General features: G+C 45.6%; 1 protein-coding gene across 2 annotated transcripts in view; it reads left to right on the forward strand.

Annotated features, from left to right (window-relative positions):
• Positions 1-7,665: 7,665 nt before the first annotated feature.
• LOC149452843 (uncharacterized) overlaps positions 7,666-18,190 on the forward strand; it is a 131,400-nt gene continuing 120,875 nt past the window's right edge. For both annotated transcript variants that reach the window (XM_089688940.1, XM_089688941.1), the window contains exon 1: positions 7,666-7,971. In XM_089688940.1, coding sequence (XP_089545066.1) covers positions 7,942-7,971 — 30 coding nt within the window. In that variant the 5' untranslated portion in view covers positions 7,666-7,941. The remainder of the gene's footprint in view (positions 7,972-18,190) is intronic.

The following is an 18,190-nucleotide window of genomic DNA, read 5'->3' on the forward strand; positions in this document are numbered from 1 at the left end:
CAAATTAGCGGAGGACCAGGCTTTGAATAAACGGGGTGTCTGCCACGCCGGGGGAAAAGCTGGGTTTTGTAGAAACGAGAGCATAGGATTATGTAGTGATTGGAGGAGGTAACGGGTTTTCAATTTATCCCATGAGGATAGGTGTAAGGAGATGAGCAAATTTTTTATAGTAAGTGGCTGAGAAGCCATCTGGCCCTGGGCGTTTACGTAGCTTTAGACTTTTAATAGCGTCTAAGGTTTCGGCTTGGGAGATGGGTCTTTCAAGTGCCGCTAACTGGCACTCTGAGAGTCTCGGGAAAGAAATGGAAGTTAAAAGGGTATCAGCCTGTGCGGGGTCGAAAGGTGTGGAAGAGGAGTAAAGTTGTGACAAGTGTTTATGGAACGTCTGTAGGATGTGTTCTGGGTTACTAGTGAGGTTACCAGAGGAGGTGCGTATCCTGATAGGTTTAGTGAGCTGGTCGAACCTGCGAAGTGAAAGAGCCAGGAATGTGTTGGGTTTATTTGCCCTAGTATAGTATTTGTGCCTAGATCTACGGAGTGAGAGTTCCGCTTGGTCTGTGAGAAAAAGATCTAGGGCTAATCTAGATTGCTCCAGGGTTTCCCGATTGGCAGGCGTGGGAGCCGTCTGGAAGGCTTGATGAGAACGATCATAAGTTTGCTCCAGTAGAAGACGTTGCTGCCTTTTGGTTTTATTTAAGAAGGATGCTTTGCTAATGCAAAACCCTCGCAATACCGGTTTGTGTGCTTCCCATAACAAGAGAGGGGAAATATCAGGTGATTGATTGAGAGAGAAGTAGTCTTTAAGGGCTGCTTCTATTTCTAGACAGTGAGCTGGGTTTACAAGCAGGTTATCATTAATGATCCAAGAGGATTCAGCGGGGGATGAGGCCAACGAGGCCATAGATGTGAACACGGCACAATGGTCAGACCAGGGAATGGGAATTATTTCAGAGGTCAAAAGCCGAGGGGAAGAGGCAGTAGTGACAAAAATATGATCTATCCTAGAGAATGACCGGTGGGGGTGAGAATAGAAGGTGTATTGGCGTTTGGTCGGGTTAAGTTCTCGCCATGAGTCTATCAAAGAATAACGTTGTAGTATGGATTGGAAGGTTTGTTTAGAAGCAGGGATAGGAGATAGTTGAGGAGATTTGTCGAGAAAGGGATATATTACATTGTTAGAGTCTCCGCTAACAATTAAAGTTCCGCGTTTATGATGGTCTATAACCGAGAGTATGTGTGAAAGGAATGGTAAAGGATCTTGGTTTTGGGTGTAGTATGCAACAATGGTGACATCTACATGGAGGAGTTGCCCTACTAACAGGAGGTAACGACCTTCTGGGTCTTTGATTTCGGTGCATGGCACGAAAGGTGTTGTTCGATGGAAGGCGATCAGTACCCCCCCTTCGTTTGGCAGTGGCAGAGGCTGTCTAGACCTGAGGATATCGAGGACCAAAAAACTTAGGAGTGGAGTTGGAAGTGAAGTGTGTTTCCTGAAGACAGACCACGTGGGCTTTAAGTGTAGCAAAGGTTCGGAAAGCCTTATTACGTTTCTGCGGAATATTGAGGCCCTGAACATTCAGGGTAAGGACATTTAACGAGCCCATGGGGAAAGCGCATAGTGGATTGGATAGCATGGCACCACCGCCCAGGGTGAAGCCTGACGATTACTGCGGAGGATAGGATTGTTGCGGAGTATGTTAAGCAAAGTCATGGAGTCATGTTGGAGGGAGGGAAGAGGGGTACGGTAGGAGACAGGTAACAGGAAAGAAAGGGTGTAAGAGGCCATTTAAGGCCTAAAAGGTGGGCTCCCAAGGACACCCTGAGTCAGGGTGGGCTAGGGAGCAGTAGTAGCCCAAGTGTTATTAAATAACCAATAACACAGGGGCTAAGGTGGAGTGTGCAGGTACGCGGACCGTAAGGATGACAGCAATGTGATTACCAAATGGTGGCAAGGTCCCGGCAGAAAAAACAGGTATATTAAAAAGAGAAAAACATCCGATAAAATCAGGGAATCCCAGACTCAGACGGCACTAGTGGTGCTAGTGAAACCTCATGGGTGTAGAGGTATGGCATCGCATGCCGTCAAAGCCAAGGCTCCCAGATGTAAACTATTATAAAACCCAGGAGGGGGGGTTGCAGAACAGATCTCATGTTGTGGGGCAACCAAGATTTAACATGTAGAGGGAGAGAGAATACTAACGGTGCTAACCGTAGTGACAATCAAAAGAGTATATCGCATGGTGTGCGCGATAAAAAATAAGGGGGGAAAAAAAAAGGAATAAACATGGGACAGAGTTCAGTCCATGATGTCTTGTGAGGGTAGGCCCGGAGACGAAAAACGCCCTCTCTTGTGGAAGTTGGATTGACCTTCAGTTGCACGCGTGGGGAAGGACGTCCGGGCGAGCTGGATGTGGACCTCCGCTTGGCGCTCTCTGAAGGCGTCGCTGGGGGATGTAGTTGCAGGGTCCGCAGGGTGTCTATAAGGTCCTCAGGTGTCTTGCAGGTGTAATCTCGGGACTGGTGTCGGAATCGCACTGCAAAAGGGAAACTCCACCTATATTGTATTGCATGTTGTTGAAGTACTTGTAGGTGAGGTTTCATAGCCCTGCGTTAGGTGATGGTTGTGGGGCATAGATCCTGGAATAGTTGGTAGGTATGACCTTGGAACTGTAGAGATTCTGCGTTACGGGCAGCTTGTAGAAGTTGCTCCTTGGTACGGAAGAAGTGAAGCTTGGCTATAATGTCACGTGGCGGACCGTCGTTGCGTCGTGGTGCTAACGCTCTGTGGACTCTGTCTAATTCCAATCTATCAATTGGGATAGCTGGGGCAAGCTCTTGGAACAGAGCTGTTATTGTCGATTGTACATCAACGATCGTTTCCGGAAGGCCCCGGACACGCAGATTTGAGCGCCGTGCTCGGTTTTCAAAGTCCTCTAGCCGTGTCAATAAAGTTGCGTTTTCGTCACGCAGGAGATCAAGGTCATCTGTATGTGTCTGAAGTGAGACATCAAGACCATCCACCCTCTGTTCTAGGTCCGCAGTGCGCTGTCCCAGTTCACGGATCTCCCTAGATAGTGTGGCAGTGATGCGGTCTGAGGTTTGCTTCAAAGCCTTGTGCAGCATTTTTTCAAAGCGTGATAACAGGTCTAGGGGTGTAAGGTCAGGCATCAGGGCTTGTGTATGGACATCTGGTTCAGGGTCAGACTCACTCTCAGACGTGCAGGGATGGCTGGGCTGCGGATCCTGCAGGGCTGCATATGCTCCTGCTGCCTGCTTGCTTCCACGTGCTGGGGCGGTGGCCATCTTTGCGGAGGCCTTTGCCAGGGCCTCCTTAATAGTTTTGGTGGATGGGGGGACCTGGTGCCGGGGTGCCCCTTTGACCATAGTGCTGCTTATATTGGGGGGGGCTGTTATTCCAATCTCAGCCCCCCTGTTCTCTCCCTTCTCTCCCCTGGCTCTATGTGAGAGGGTAGTGGTGGGCGGGCCTATGGACGGCTCGCTGCAGGGACGGAGTCCTCTGTCGGATTCCTCCGACTCACCGCAGAGGAACCGTCGCTGCCTAGGGCGGATCGGACCCCGGGAGGATCACCACGGGGACCGGGTCCCCTCCTGGTATATTGCGGGCCGGGACCCGCTGCTTCAAGGCACTGTCACCCGACGGGGAGACGGAGCCTCAGCGGGACATGTCTTTCCCGCCGGCCGCGCATGCGCACTCCCTCATTCACAGATTTCAAACGTAGTAAGCAATTAAGTCAGAAGTGACATCTTGCTTACTACTATTCATGTGATCACTGATTGGCCAATCAGTGATGACATGATCGGGACCTCACACAGAGGTCCCGTACAGCGATCGGTCCTCCAGACACAGCGAGCACTGGATCGCGGTGCCGCACGATCACTCAAGCGAATGGGCTGCCCTAGGCGCTACACACATTAACCACTTCCTGTCCAGCCCACGTATATAAACGGCCAGACGGGAGCAGTGCAGGAGTGGGTTGTCGTTCATAAACGGCGCCTGCCTTTTTAGCCTGTATCCGCACTCCCTGGGATCGTGCGGCACCGCGATCCAGTGCCTGCTGTGTCTGGAGGACCGATCGCTGTACGGGACCTCTGTGTGAGGTCTCGATCATGTCATCACTGATTGGCCAATCAGTGATCACATGAATAGTAGTAAGCAAGATGTCACTTCTGACATCATTGCTTACTACGTGTGAAATCTGTGAATGATCACAGAGATCACATGGTACAAGGCTATTCACAATCACAGCTAGCACAGTGTTTCTCAATGGCTGCAAGAATGCAGCCAGAGAAGGAGAAATGATTGCTTTTACAGCCATTATGGGTGTAAAAGCAATCAGTGTAAAAAAAAAAAAAATCTTCCTCACTCCCCACAAGTAGTACAGTGTCACTATGGTGATACTGTACTGCTAGGGTGACAGTATGTTTAAAAAAAGATATAATAATATAAAAAAAAAAAAAAAATGTAAAAATGTTTTTTAAAAATTATAATTTTTGGTTTTAAACTAATTTGGGTTATTTTTTTTTACTAAAAAGATAGCTGAATACATTTTGGCCAAGATTTATGAAGAAAGATTATTTATTTGCAAAAATTTATAACAAAAATACGTTTTTTCAAAATTTTTGGACTTTTTCATTTATATAGCAAAAAAAATAAAAATCCCAGTGGTGAATAAATACCACCAAAATAAAGTTTTATCTGTCTCAAAAAAATGCTAAAAAATACATATGGGTACAGTGTTGTATGACCGCGCAATTGTGATAGCGCTGAAAGCTGAAGATTGGCCTGTGCAGGAAGGGGGTAAAAGTGTCCGGACTTGAAGTGGTTAAGGAGTGAAGCCAAAAAAAAAAGCAGTGGGAATGCGTGTTTCCGCTATGCTCATGTACGAATGGGACCTGACTGGCGTTTAGGCCTCATTCAAGCCTACATGTCAATCTAATGTACATTTTTTTGGTTAATGTTTTGTGCACCAGAATAGGATGGAGCATTGACTTGAACATTCACGCCGAAAGAATCTCCACAACCTTTTTGGCCAGTGAGCTTTGTCCAATTTATAGTGAGCTTCCTAGCCACATTTTGGATGTCACTAAAGTATAGCTTAAGGCAAAACTTTTATTATTTTAGGTACTTATATAGCGCCATCAATTTACACAGCGCCTTACATATATATTGTACATTCACATCAGTCCCTAACCCTCAAGGGGTGTACAATCTAAGGTCCCTAACTCACATTCATACACATACTAGGGCCAATTTAGACAGGATCCAATTAACCTACCAGCATGTCTTTGGAGTGTGGGAGGAAACTGGAGTACCCGAAGGAAACCCACGCAGGCACAGGGAGAACATGCAAACTCCACGCAGGTGGTGCCGTGGCTGGGATTCAAACCAACGACCCTAGTGCTGCCAGGCGGAAGTGCTAACCATTTAGTCACTGTGCTGCCCCAGCCACTTTGTTTTGTAGTTTTGGACAGAGTGAAGAATTAGAACCCGTCAGTTTGTATTGCAGTCTGTGCCCCGTTAGGCAGATTCACCCTCCCTGTTCGTCCTCTTTATCATTATCATTGAAAGTCTGTCCCCAGAAAAGTAATAGAGGGGAAATCTTCCAATGGTGACATTAGTTCTGGTGACTTGGTCCCCAAGGAATTCCCCTAATTTACAGGGATTATTTCACTTCCTGTTTAGCTATGGGACAGGAAGTGAAGAGAAATCTCCCCAATGGGAGACAGAAGGCAAAAATAAATCTTACAGGGGTTATAACCAGTGGCAGAAATACCAGGGTCGCAGAGGTCATAATTGGTACCCTGCTGTTCGGCCACTGTGGTGGGACCCCCAGACAGTGTTTCCAGTTAAAAAGGGGCACTTTTCTGCTGTCTGTAAATAGCAGAAAAGAGCCTTTTAAAACTGCTCTTGTCCCCGAGCATCCTCTCAACACCCCCTGCTTGTGCACCAAGCTCATCCAATTAGTAATCGGCTGACTCCAGAACTACGCATCTGTTGGTCAGGTGCTCGGCAACATCATGGTGCTTGGTGCCTTTCCAGCAAATTTGAAAGTGACTGCAAGAAGGGGCAAAGGCTACAGGTGATTACAGGAGCTCAGTGTATGACCGCTCCAGGCCACACAGAGTCAGTCAGTCACTCTATGGGGGGTCATGGATGTAGGGTGAGTGGAGACCCTAAGGTAAGGGGGGACACTGATATAAAGGTCCACCCTTATATAAGTGTCCTCACTCCCCTCTTACATCAGTGAACCCCTTTACCTTAGTGTAGTCACTCTGCAGACTCTGATGTAAAGGGGAACTCTAGCGTAAGAGGTTTTCTGATCAACCCCCCTCTCCCCCATAACACCAGAGTACCCAGCATTCCCCCTTACATCAGAGTCAGCAGATATTTCTCATCCAGCAAAGAGACATCCCAATCCATCAACGACACATCCCATCCAACAAAGAGACATCCCCATCCAGCAAAGAGACATCCCTGCCCAGCAAAGAGACAGCCCAGCAAAGAAACATCCCATCCAATAAAGAGACATCCCATCCAACAAAGAGACATCCCAATCCAGCAAAGAGATATGCTGTCTCTTTGTGGATTGGGATGTCTCTTTGCTGGATGGGAATGTCTCTTTGCTGGATTGGGATGTCTCTTTGTCAGATGGGATGTCTCTTTGCTGGACTGGGCTGTATGGGAATCCAGCAATGAGACATCCTCATCCAGCAAAGAGACATCTTCAGCCAGCAAATAGACATCCCCATCCAGCAAAGAGACAGCCCAGTCCAGCAAAGAGACATCCCATTCAACAAAGAAACATCCCATCCAGCAAAGAGACATTCTTTGTGGATGTCTCTTTGCTGGATTGGGCTGTCTTTGTTGTATGGGGATGTCTCTTTGCTGGATTGGGCTGTATGGGGATCCAGCAATGAGACATCCCAATCCAGCAAAGAGACAGCCCTGTCCAAGGAGGGACATCCCATCCAACAAAGAGACACTCCCATCCAGCAAAGAGACATCCTCATTCAGCAAAGAGACATCCCGTCCAGCAAAGAGACAGACCAGTCCAGCAAAGAGACATCCCATTCAACAAAGAGACATCCCATTCCAGCAGTCATCCTGTCTCCTTGTGGATTGGGATGTCACTTTGCTGGATGGGGATGTCTCTTTGCTGGATGGGGATGTTGCTTTGCTGGATTGGGATCTTTGTTTTATGGAGTTGTCTCTTTGCTGGATTGGGCTGTCTCTTTGCTGAATATATAAGGGCACTGTGATATAAAGGGGACTGCATGTAAAGGGGAACCATAATCAATACAGAACCCCTTTATATCAGTGCTCCAGCCTCCTTTACATTACAGTGAGGAATATTCCGTCACCGACTGCCTCTCCTGTACATATATAATTTTATTATTGAATATTTATAATGTGTATTTCTCATTTGTTACATATTCGCTGTTCCCTAGGTAGCCCAGGACGTCTGCTAACCAGCCCTCAGACCAGACTGCCACCGACACAGCACAGTAGGGAGAGATCACATGTTCTCCCCTCACACGCGCCATGCACGCGGATACGGACGCGCCTGGAAGGCGGGAAGCTGCTGAGGGGACACGCAAAGGAAAGCCAGCGCTCGGCTGCCTCCAGTCGTTCCGCCCCTCTTCTCCCTCCCGGCGTGCCTTGCGCTGGCCAAGCTGCGCCATCTTGTTCCGGCGGTGAGGCAGCGAAGCTCCGTCCTTATTCTCGGTGGTACACGGACGGACCGGAGCCCCCTTCCCCACAAAGCCTTCCTCCTCCCCTCCTCAGAGTGGGACATGCGGGAGCGGAGAGGGCGGCGGTAGCAGCGAGCAAGCAGGCCAGACAGCGAGGCGAGGAAGGCCGTGAGACACGCAGTGTGCGGTGACCCCTCCTCCTCATCACCTCGCCCCTCACTCAGCAGCATGGACGCCGTGAACGCCTTTAACCAGGAGGTGAGGCCCATAGAGGGGATGACAGGGTCAAGGGGGGACTAGGCCGCGGCCTGTGGTATTATTGCGGCTTGAGGCAGGTGGGGCCATAGCTGAGTCTTCCATCCAGGCCTACAGGCTGCAATGCACGTCCAGGGGTTGTAATAGAAGAGGGGACAGGGGACACACGGCTGTACAATGCAGTTTTACATCTTTTTCCCTGGAAGTAATGTGCAGGCCTCAGACACCCCGGGGACAGAAGTAAACATTGTGGGACATCAGAGGAGCCGCTCAGATTTATATCTAAAACCAAACCCTCTTTGTCTATAAGTTTGGTAGAGTAGGGCTGGGTTACATCCACTGGCCTTTTTTTCCCCATCTGTGCCTCCTTGAGAAAATTTAATTTCACTTCCTGTCCTGGTGACACAACAGGAAGTGAGAATAGAATCTCCACTTGGGCCTCGTTTGCAACAGTTTTGCTCTCGGATCACTTTGAGGGTTTGTTCACACCACAAAATCAGCCTCCAGATCCGTTCCAGATATGTTTTTTTTTTTAAACACTTTCTAGATACAGTCCAATGTGTTTTTATGCTTTTCCAGATGCGTTCAAGATTTTTTTTTCCTATTTTATGGATCATCTTAATTGCAAGATCCTTTTTTTTTATTAGGGCATTGCTTTTCCTTTGCTTCATTTTCCTGTTTTCTCCGCTGTATTAGGATCCGGTGCTTTTGTTTTATGCTTTTTACTGCGTTCCAGAACAGTTCTGTGCAGGAAAAAAAGCAGCATGTCATAAAGCAGCATGTCATTCTTTTTTTTTTCTGGAACTGAGAAGCACTGGAACGCATTGCCCTGCTGTGGACTATGCCATTGGAACCCATGTAACCTACTTCCCATTATTTTTTTGTTGCAGAAAGAAAGCACTGCATGTGGTGTGAACTGGCCCTTAGAGCTGTATTTAACCCAAAAGCGTATGCTTATTGTTTGAAGCTTACTATTCTTAGATGGGATGGCTGCATTCATCTTCTTTATAATTTCATCTAGTGATCCAGCCAGTAAGTCTGTTGTTTTTCATAAGAACAAGCTCTCTTCCAGATGTGTCTGTGTACAGGGATGTGACAAAACATTTACCATGGACAGGAGTGCTTACAATGATCAGCTTTTATTTATGTAAAACTTGTATCCCAGAAGGAAGAAATCTTACTGTTCGGACTCGTTCACACGGGTGTTACTTATGAAGAATAAAGCAATGCTTATTAGCGCTCCTATGCCATTTATGATGTGTTTATGACGTGTTTTCATTGTGTTCATGAAGCATTGAAAACTCTTCAAGAATGTCCATGGAAGTGATGTAGAGGAAATGATCTACAGGTGTACCTCGGTTTACGAATGCCCCAGTTCATGTAACTCTCGGTTTATGAATGAAAATCCATTAAAAATTATGCCTCGGTTTACAAATTTTTTACAAATTTTTTTTTGTAATGCGAAGTGCATGTCGGTGCTGATTTATTAGATGCAATTGCTGGCTTTTTTTTTTTTTCTTCACTATAGCTCACAAGATTAGCTGTCACTTTCCCCAGAGTTATAGGAAACATTGTTTCTTTTAACCTCTTGCCGACCGCGCATAGCCGAATGACGGCTTCACCGCGGCCGGCCAGTTCTGGGTGGACGTCATATGACGTCCTCCCAGAACGCGCTCTCCGGGGCGCGCACCCGGCGATCTCCGTGATCGCTGTGTCCTACGGACACAGCTGATCACGTGATGTGGTAAAAGGCCAATCACAGCGGTCTTTTACCACGTGATCAGCGGTGATCACAGGGAAATGCAAGTGCCGGTTCTCGGCTGCACTTTCCTCATGCTGTCAGATCGTGAGGAAAGTACTGCCGAGAACCGGCAGTTGTCAGAGCGGGGATCGGCACCGATCATCAGTGCCCTGATGATCGGTGCCCAGCAGTGACACCCGCAAGTTCCGCCCAGCAGTGCGCCCACTAGCTCCGCCCACCTGTGCCCACCAGTGCCACCTACCTGTGCCCAGCAGTGCCACCCACCTGTACCCACCAGTGCCACCCACCTGTGCCCACCAGTGCCCACCCACCAGTGCAGCCCACCAGTGCCGCCAGTCAGTGCTCAGCAGTGATGACAGTCAGTGCCGTCTATCAGTACCCATAATCAGTGTCACCTATCAGTGCCGCCTATCCGTGACCCCTAATTAGTGCTGTCTATCAGTGCCACCTCATTAGTGCTGCCTATCAGTGCTGCCTCATCAACGCACATCAGTGAAGGAGAAAAAATACCTGTTTGAAAAATTTTATAAAAGAAACAAACTTTTTTTTTTTTTCAAATTTTTTGCAATTTTTTATTTATAGCGCAAAAAGTAAAGCGCCCAGTGGCGATTAAATACCACCAAAAGAAAGCTCTATTTGTGAGAAAAAAATGATCAAAATTTCATATGGGTACAATGTTGCATGACTGCGCAATTGTCAATCAAAGTGCGGCAGCGCTGAAAGCTGAAAATTGGCCTGGTAAGGAAGGGGGTATAAGTGCCTGGTAGGCAAGTGGTTAACTTGGGGAAACAAACTAAAAGAAAACTTTATCTGTTTTAGTTGGGGGAAAGTGACAGCTGAATTTCTGAAGTATAGTGAAGAAAAAAAAAAGTGGTAATTACATTTAAAAACCAGCACCATAATAAATAAAAAAAAACGGCACGGGGTCTCCCCTCCCATCCATACCAAGCCCTTTGGGTTTGGTATAGATTTTGAGGGGAACTCCCACGCCAGAATTTAAAAAAATATGGCGTGGGGTCCCCCCAAAATCCATACCAGACCCTTATTTGAGCATGCAGGTCAGGAAAGGGGGGGGGGACGAGCGAGTAACCCCCCCCCCCCTCCTGAACCATACCATGGGGGGTGCTTTAGGGCAGGGGGGCTCCCACATCATTCCCCCCCAAGCACCTTGTCCCAATGTTGATGGGGACAAGGGCCTCTTCCCCTCAGCTCTGGCTGGTGGTTTGTGGGGTCTGCGGGCAGGGGGTTTATCGGAATCTGGAAACCCCCTTTAACAAGGGGGCCCCCCCATGTGAGTATGGGGTACATGGTACTGCTACTCATTCACAAAAAGTGTAGTGTGAAAAAAGACAGGACATGGTCCTTTATTAAAAGAAAAACTAAAAGCATCCAACATCAATCACGATGCCCGCCGCCAACCCAAAAAAAGAAGAAAAAAAAAGGTTAAGTTCCTGACGATGGCTGCCCCAGCCGTCTGCCTACTCCGTTGGTTTGACAGTTCTTAAATATGTAAGGTGGGGCCACCCGGGGACATCACACATGTGACCCCATCAATGATGTCATATGGGGCGGGGTCACTCGGGTGATGTCTCCGGATGTCTCCGCCCCTTACATAATTAAGAACTGTCAAACCATGGACCGGAACTTTTTTTTTTGTTATTTCTGGTCGGCGGCAGCGTCGGGCATTGTGATTGACTTTGTCCTGTCTTTTTTTCATACTACACTTTGTTTTTTGTGAATGTGCAGCGGTACCATGTACCCCATACTCATTCACATGGGGGAGGGAGTGGGATCTGGGGGCCCCCTTGTTAAAGGGGGCTTCCAGACTCTGATAAGCCCCCTGCCCGCAGACCCCCACAACCTCCAGCCAGGATTTTGGGGAAGAGGCCCTTGTCCCCATCCACATGGGGACAAGGTGCTTTAGAGGGGGGAGCCTGTTACCTGTTTGCAAAGTTTTATAATAGAAACAAAGAAAAGGTGTGTTTTTACATTTTTGCTCTGTTTATAGTGCAAAAAATAAAACACCCAGTGGCAATTAAATGCCTCCAAAAGAAAGCTCTATTTGTGTGAAAAAAAAAATAACAATTTCATATGGGTACAGTGTTGCATTACCGCACAATTGTCATTCAAAGTCCAACCGCGTTGAAAATTGGCCTGGGCAGGAAAGGGGTAAAAGTGCCCTGTAGGCAAAGTGGTTAAAGAACCTGGAGCTCGGAGTGAATAGAGCGCCCCCACTCTGGATGAAGGAGCAGAGGGGCACCTTTTGGATAGCAACATTGTCGCGTCTGGAAGGGAAGGGGAATCTTGGATATACTAGCAGATTTAAATACAGTAACAACCTGCAGCCAAACTTCAGCTAATGCTTTATATTTAGTTACAGCAAACATTTTTATTTTCCTTTTGGAACAAAGGTTTTACGTAAAGAAATAAAAGCTGATAATTTTAGGCGCCCCTGCCAGTGTTCATTGGTTTATCTCATCCCTGAAACTGCAAGCGAGCTTTTCTGAAAAACATACTCCCTGGATCACCAGATGAAAATAAAGGAAAGCTTGCGACTAAGAAAAACCTGAATGCAGTCATTGCATCTAATAATTGGTAAGCTGCAATATAATGTGTGCTATTGGGTTTAGTACGTTTTTAATGGCCTGAGAAGAAACAGAATTGTACTTTCTCTATACTTTGCTTGTTAATGGGAGAAGTGCCACATTAGATTGATTAGTAAGAGGAAGGGTGCCACTCCCTTACCTTGGTGGTCCTTGGGCACTTCCCAGTGACTAGGTCCCACTGGCCTCGTACTGTACTAATGACTTTGTTGAGCCATGCTGGTGCTGAAGCTATGCAGCTACCATTGTGCAGGAGAGCGAAACACTGCTTTCGCAAATAACCACTAGCAACCTCTGATGTAATCTTGGCTGAGAATGTTTGTTCACATTGTCAGTTGATCTGCATAGATCAAAGCGAGGGCACCTAGAAAACAATGTCATTGTAGTGTGTGCAGGCTGGTGTAAACAAGCCCAAAAGCTGGTCAGAATGGTTTGTTCAAGTGGCACAAACGTAGTGGTGCTGTGGGTGTCTGAACAATACTGATATTGGAAATGGTTTTTCTCATGTGGCTTTCCAGGGACCATGTCAAAGCAGTGATGATACATCATCCAACTGGAACACCAAATGAACACGGGAAACCAACAAATGGATACACATTGCAGCCCACTCAGTTGTTTGAAGCACTTTATGTCCCATTCCTGGCATTTATTGGTCTGTGCTTAAAAGTATAGCTAAAGCCAAGATGTTTTGTTTGAGATTTATTTATTTCAGGTACTTGTATAGCGCCGTCAATTTTTTATGCAGCGCCTTACATATATATTGTACATTTCAGATCATGTGTTAGAACCCATGTCAGGACTTTGTTGCTGCCTGTGTACCACTGAGGTGTGTTCCATCCCATTCTCCTTGGAGAAACAACAGGGTAGAAAGTGAGGGGAAATCTCCATCTTGGCATTTTGTCATTGAAACAAGTCTCAATTTGAAGATGTCACCTCACCTGTTCTGGTGATGTCTGTACAATGTTGTATTTCCCATCACTTTCTGTCCAGGTGACATTGATCATCAGGACAGATGGTGTGTATTTCTCCAGTAGGGACACAAATGGCAACTAAAACCTGACATCAGTACACTACTCTATGAATTAAATTGGATGTAGGTACTCTTTCTTTGTAGCATTATTGACCCCTTATTTGGCTGTTTGCTGTAAAATAAACCTACTCAGATACTGAATATACAGTTGTGGCCAAAATTATTCAACCCCCACTGAAATTGAGTGTTTTGGCCAGTTTGACATTGCTTTTGATCATTCAGTCATCTTGCTTACATTTACATTAAAGAGGCACTTGTAGGTCAGACAAATATAACATAACAGTTATAATGAAATAACCACAAATGTCTTTTCTGTGCTCACAGCATTATCAGTTTTATTCAACCCCCAAGTGACATTCAATCTTAGTACTTAGTACAGCATCCTTTTACAGTTATAACAGCTTTTAAACGTGAAGCATAGCTTGACACAAGTGTCTTGCAGCGATCTACGGGTATCTTCGCCCATTCTTCATGGGCAAAGGCCTCCAGTTCAGTCACATTCTTAGGCTTGCGCACTGCAACTGCTTTCTTTAAGTCCCACCAGAGGTTCTCAATCGGATTTAAGTCTGGTGACTGCGATGGCCACTCCAAAATGTTCCAGCCTTTCCTCTGCAACCATGCTCTAGTGGACTTGGAGGTATGCTTGGGATCATTGTCCTGTTGAAAGGTCCAACGTCTCCCAAGCCTCAGGTGTGTGACGGACTGCATCACGTTTCCATCCAATATCTCCTGGTACTGAAGAGAATTCATGGTACCTTGCACACGCTGAAGCTTCCCTGTACCTGCAGAAGCAAAACAGCCCCAAAGCATGATTGACCCTCCACCATGCTTCACAGTAGGCAAGGTGTTCTTTTCATCATAGGCCTTGTTCTTCCTCCTCCAAACATAGCGTTGATCCATGGGCCCAAACAGTTCTAATTTTGTTTCATCAGTCCACAGAACACTATCCCACAACTTTTGTGGTTTGTCCACATGGCTTTTGGCATACTGCAGTCGACTCTTCTTATTCTTTGGAGACAGCAAGGGGGTACGCCTGGGAGTTCTGGCACGGAGGCCTTCATTACGCAGTGTGCGTCTTATTGTCTGGGCTGAAACTTCTGTACCCACATCTGACAAATCTTTTCTCAGTTCCTCAGCAGTCACACGGGGACTTCTCTCCACTCTACGCTTCAGGTAGCGCACAGCAGTCGAAGTCAGCATCTTCTTTCTGCCACGACCAGGTAGCGTTTCAACAGTGCCCTTTGCCTTGAATTTGCGAATGATGCTTCCTAAGGTGTCTCTTGGTATGTTTAACATCTTTGCAATCTTCTTATAGCCATTGCCCTTCCTGTGAAGAGAAATCACCTCTTCTCTTGTCTTCCTGGACCATTCTCTTGCCTTCACCATGTTTGTAACCACACCAGTAAATGTCTAGAAGGAGCTGAGTATCACAGTCATTTTAAAGCTGCCTAATTGGTGCTTATTATGCTTGATTGCTGCTCGGTGACATCCACAGGTGTTTTCAATACCTGATGGAAAGCACCTGTATGAACCTCTGTTCTTCAGAGTGGTAGTCTTTAAGGGGTTGAATAATTGTGGCAATGAAGAAACCACATAAGAACCATTTACTACTGTATTACATAAACAATTGATGTCATTTTAGTTGCATTTGGGTAGTTACAACGTCCTTGTAGGATTTGATTCTGAATACAATTCCAAATGTACACTATAGTCCCTAAACCCCTTTACAGCATTGGGGGTTGAATAATTTTGGCCACAACTGTAAGTCCATATCACCTAACACTGTTTAATGTCTCTGATATGTTATTATTATATTTAATATAGTTATTATATTTATATATATGATTTATATAGCGCCAACAGATATGTAAACCAAGCACACAGATACACAACTAGAGTAGGGTCCAACAGGACAGCTGACACTGCTGATTCCAACCTAAGGCCACATGCAAGAGATTAGATACTGAAAGGCAGTTCAAACTCCTCTTAGCAGTTACATGTGAATAGAGCCTCTGACCAACCCTGGATGTAGACTGTGTGCGTCTAGGGATGGTGGATTTTTGGCTGCAGTTATTCAGTCAGTTCATGGCCATAGAACAGAGTAGCTGCGTACAAAGGTGACTTTTAGCCACTTCTGTATGCAACAAACTGCCCGCGTAAATAATAGCTTTATTTCTGTTCTGAAGGCAATTAAAAATGTTGAATATACCCTCACTTTTTTCAGAGACATTAACGATCAGGACAGTTAGTAAAGGCGGAGGGGTTAATTTTATCCAAATCTCCAAAAAAAAAAGCAATGTCTTTAGTTATATTTTATTAGGTACTCTTTGAATCACCTGAATGGCTGTACAGTATGGAAGATGCATGTAATTCACAAGTTTTTCCAATGTTGAACCTGTGTATATATAAGAAAAATTATAATTAACGCAGACCAAGTGGAGAAAGCCTTTTTTTTTTATTTTTTTGGGGGGTGAAGGAAAGGAAATGAGCATCCTACCACATCTGGAGCCTAAAGTGTAAATGCTGTTTGTCATCCAGTCTAGGCATTACTACACAGGGGATGGAATTTTTTTTATAGAAAATATTTAAGAATTAATTACTTCAAGTCCGGGCCATTTCTGGCACTTTTTGTTCACATGTAACACTGTTTTCTTTTTTTTTTGCTAGAAAATTACTTGGAGCCCCCAAACATTATTTATATATAATTTTTTTTTTTAAGGCAGATAACTTATTGGCTTTTGAAATTTGTCAGACAAAATTTGCGCAGCTGTTTTTCAAACGCAATGTATGGAGAAAAATACACTTTTAAATTTTTTTTGCAAAAAAAGCCAATACATAACCCTTTTTTTATTTGTTTCAATATAAGAGAAGATGTTACACTAAGTAAATCTTGCAATGGCAGCAAACGACGTAAATTTTACTATCCACAGGTGACGCTTTAAAAGCCTTTACAGGTTACCACTTTAGATTTACAGAGATGTCTGGTGCTAGAATTACTGCCCATGATCTGACATTCGCGGTGATACCCCCACATTGTGGGTTGATCGCTGTTTGCATGCATGTGGGACCGATGCGCGCATTTGCCTTTGAGCGCGAGCACAGGAGGATGGGGGCTCTTTATGTTGTTTTTTTGTTTTAATTTTCTTATTTTTCCACTGTTTATTTTGTTTATCACTGTTATTGCTGTCACAAGGAATGTAAACATCCTTGTGACCACAATAAGCATGTGACAGGTACTCTTTAGGGAGAGATCTGGGGTCTGTAAGACCCCAAATCCCTCCTCTACACTTAAAAGCACTCAAAAACACCAAGATCTGGGTTTCTGAATGCATTTATTTATTTTTTTTAAATGGCGCTGTTTATTTTCAAGTCAACCAGAAGTGATATCAGGTCATCGCTTCCATTTTACTGCAACAGAGAGCTGATCAAAGCTGATCCCAGCTTTGTTTGGCTGTCCGGCCAGCCAGCGGATGTGGCGGCTGGTCTCTAAGGTCTCCCGGTGGGATGGGAGAGCCCGAGAGAGCGGTTGAAGGTGGTGGGAGGGGTGGACATCCCCTCCCGCTGCTTGTAATAGCAATTGAGCAGCTGGAAAGCCACTTAGATTGCTATTACAAGAGAGCTGACCTGAATGGGAAGTGGTTAACTATTCAAGTTTGGAATATTAAAGATTTATATTTTTCTTCAAGCTTAGCCTTCTTTTGTCTGAGTTTCCGCAACTAATTAAGGTGTAATTCAACAGTTTTGCCATATTAATTAGTATGACATCCCTAGAAAGGAACTTCAGTACCCTCCTGTTATGGTCCTGCCCTGATACATGTGTAGATGTGCTAAAGGACTCTGCCTGCCGTTCAGGTCCTGGTAGAGCCCTGTGGCACATCTCTGCATGTTTAGGGGAGTTCTTCCTTCCTACGCAGTCATGCTGAGCTTTGGAACTTGCAGCCGAGCACATGTTCACACATGCGCAGGAAGCCTGTGTATACACAGATTTGTCATAGGGCTCTGCAGGGACTCAACAGGGTAACAGAAGGATGTGCTAGCTGCAACACAAACATTTTTGGTAAAAAAAAAATATATATATATACAAATGTTAGAGAGGAAAGGAGAAGGCAGGGGAAAACAAATGTCAATTTAGAGTGAAGGCCTGCTGTCATCTGAAAAGAGACGCATCCTTACTGAAGCATTAGTGTCACGATACAGTTCTCATAAGAGAGTGAGAACTGAACAATCACATAACTGCTGATCACTCAGCTACTGATCTTCTTACAGTAGAGAGCAGTGATACTCTGCCACTGCTGTGTTCCTCGAGGACTCACTGGAGTGTCAAGCCTGGGAGGAGACGAGCACAGTTGGCTTCAGCTTTCTGCTGTAGAGCCAGATGTTGATTGGGTAGTCGGGTGAATCCCCGCTATTGTCAGGATCTTGAGCATAGAGTTTGACTGCGTTGCCAGCTGATAGCTGATAATAGCCTGCTGTCAGATGACTCTGGGTCACAGAAAAACAAAAGCAAATACACTCCTGACCATCCGTAGAAGTACAGTCAAATTTTTGGATCATACTTCTCATTGTGTTGGTCTGAGGAGCACCCTTGGAACTTTCAGTCAGAGTTGGTGAACCTTTAGAGGTCTGACAGTTGCTGTCTTTATAAGTTGCCTGAAATCATGCAGGTAATTCTCTAAGTTACAATGCATGGTTTATTTGCCACAAAGATTCGGAGCGGTTACTGTCATTGACTGCCTTTGCTGGAAATAATGTTCTTTGTGGCTTAGTTAATTAGGCCTACTAAATCATTTTAACGTTTGTAACATAGAACTTTGTAGTTGGTACAAC

The sequence above is a fragment of the Staurois parvus genome, unplaced genomic scaffold (genome assembly GCF_062004578.1).
Source record: "Staurois parvus isolate SC_StPar_1 unplaced genomic scaffold, SC_StPar_1.0 ptg000461l, whole genome shotgun sequence".
Lineage (NCBI taxonomy): Eukaryota > Metazoa > Chordata > Amphibia > Anura > Ranidae > Staurois > Staurois parvus.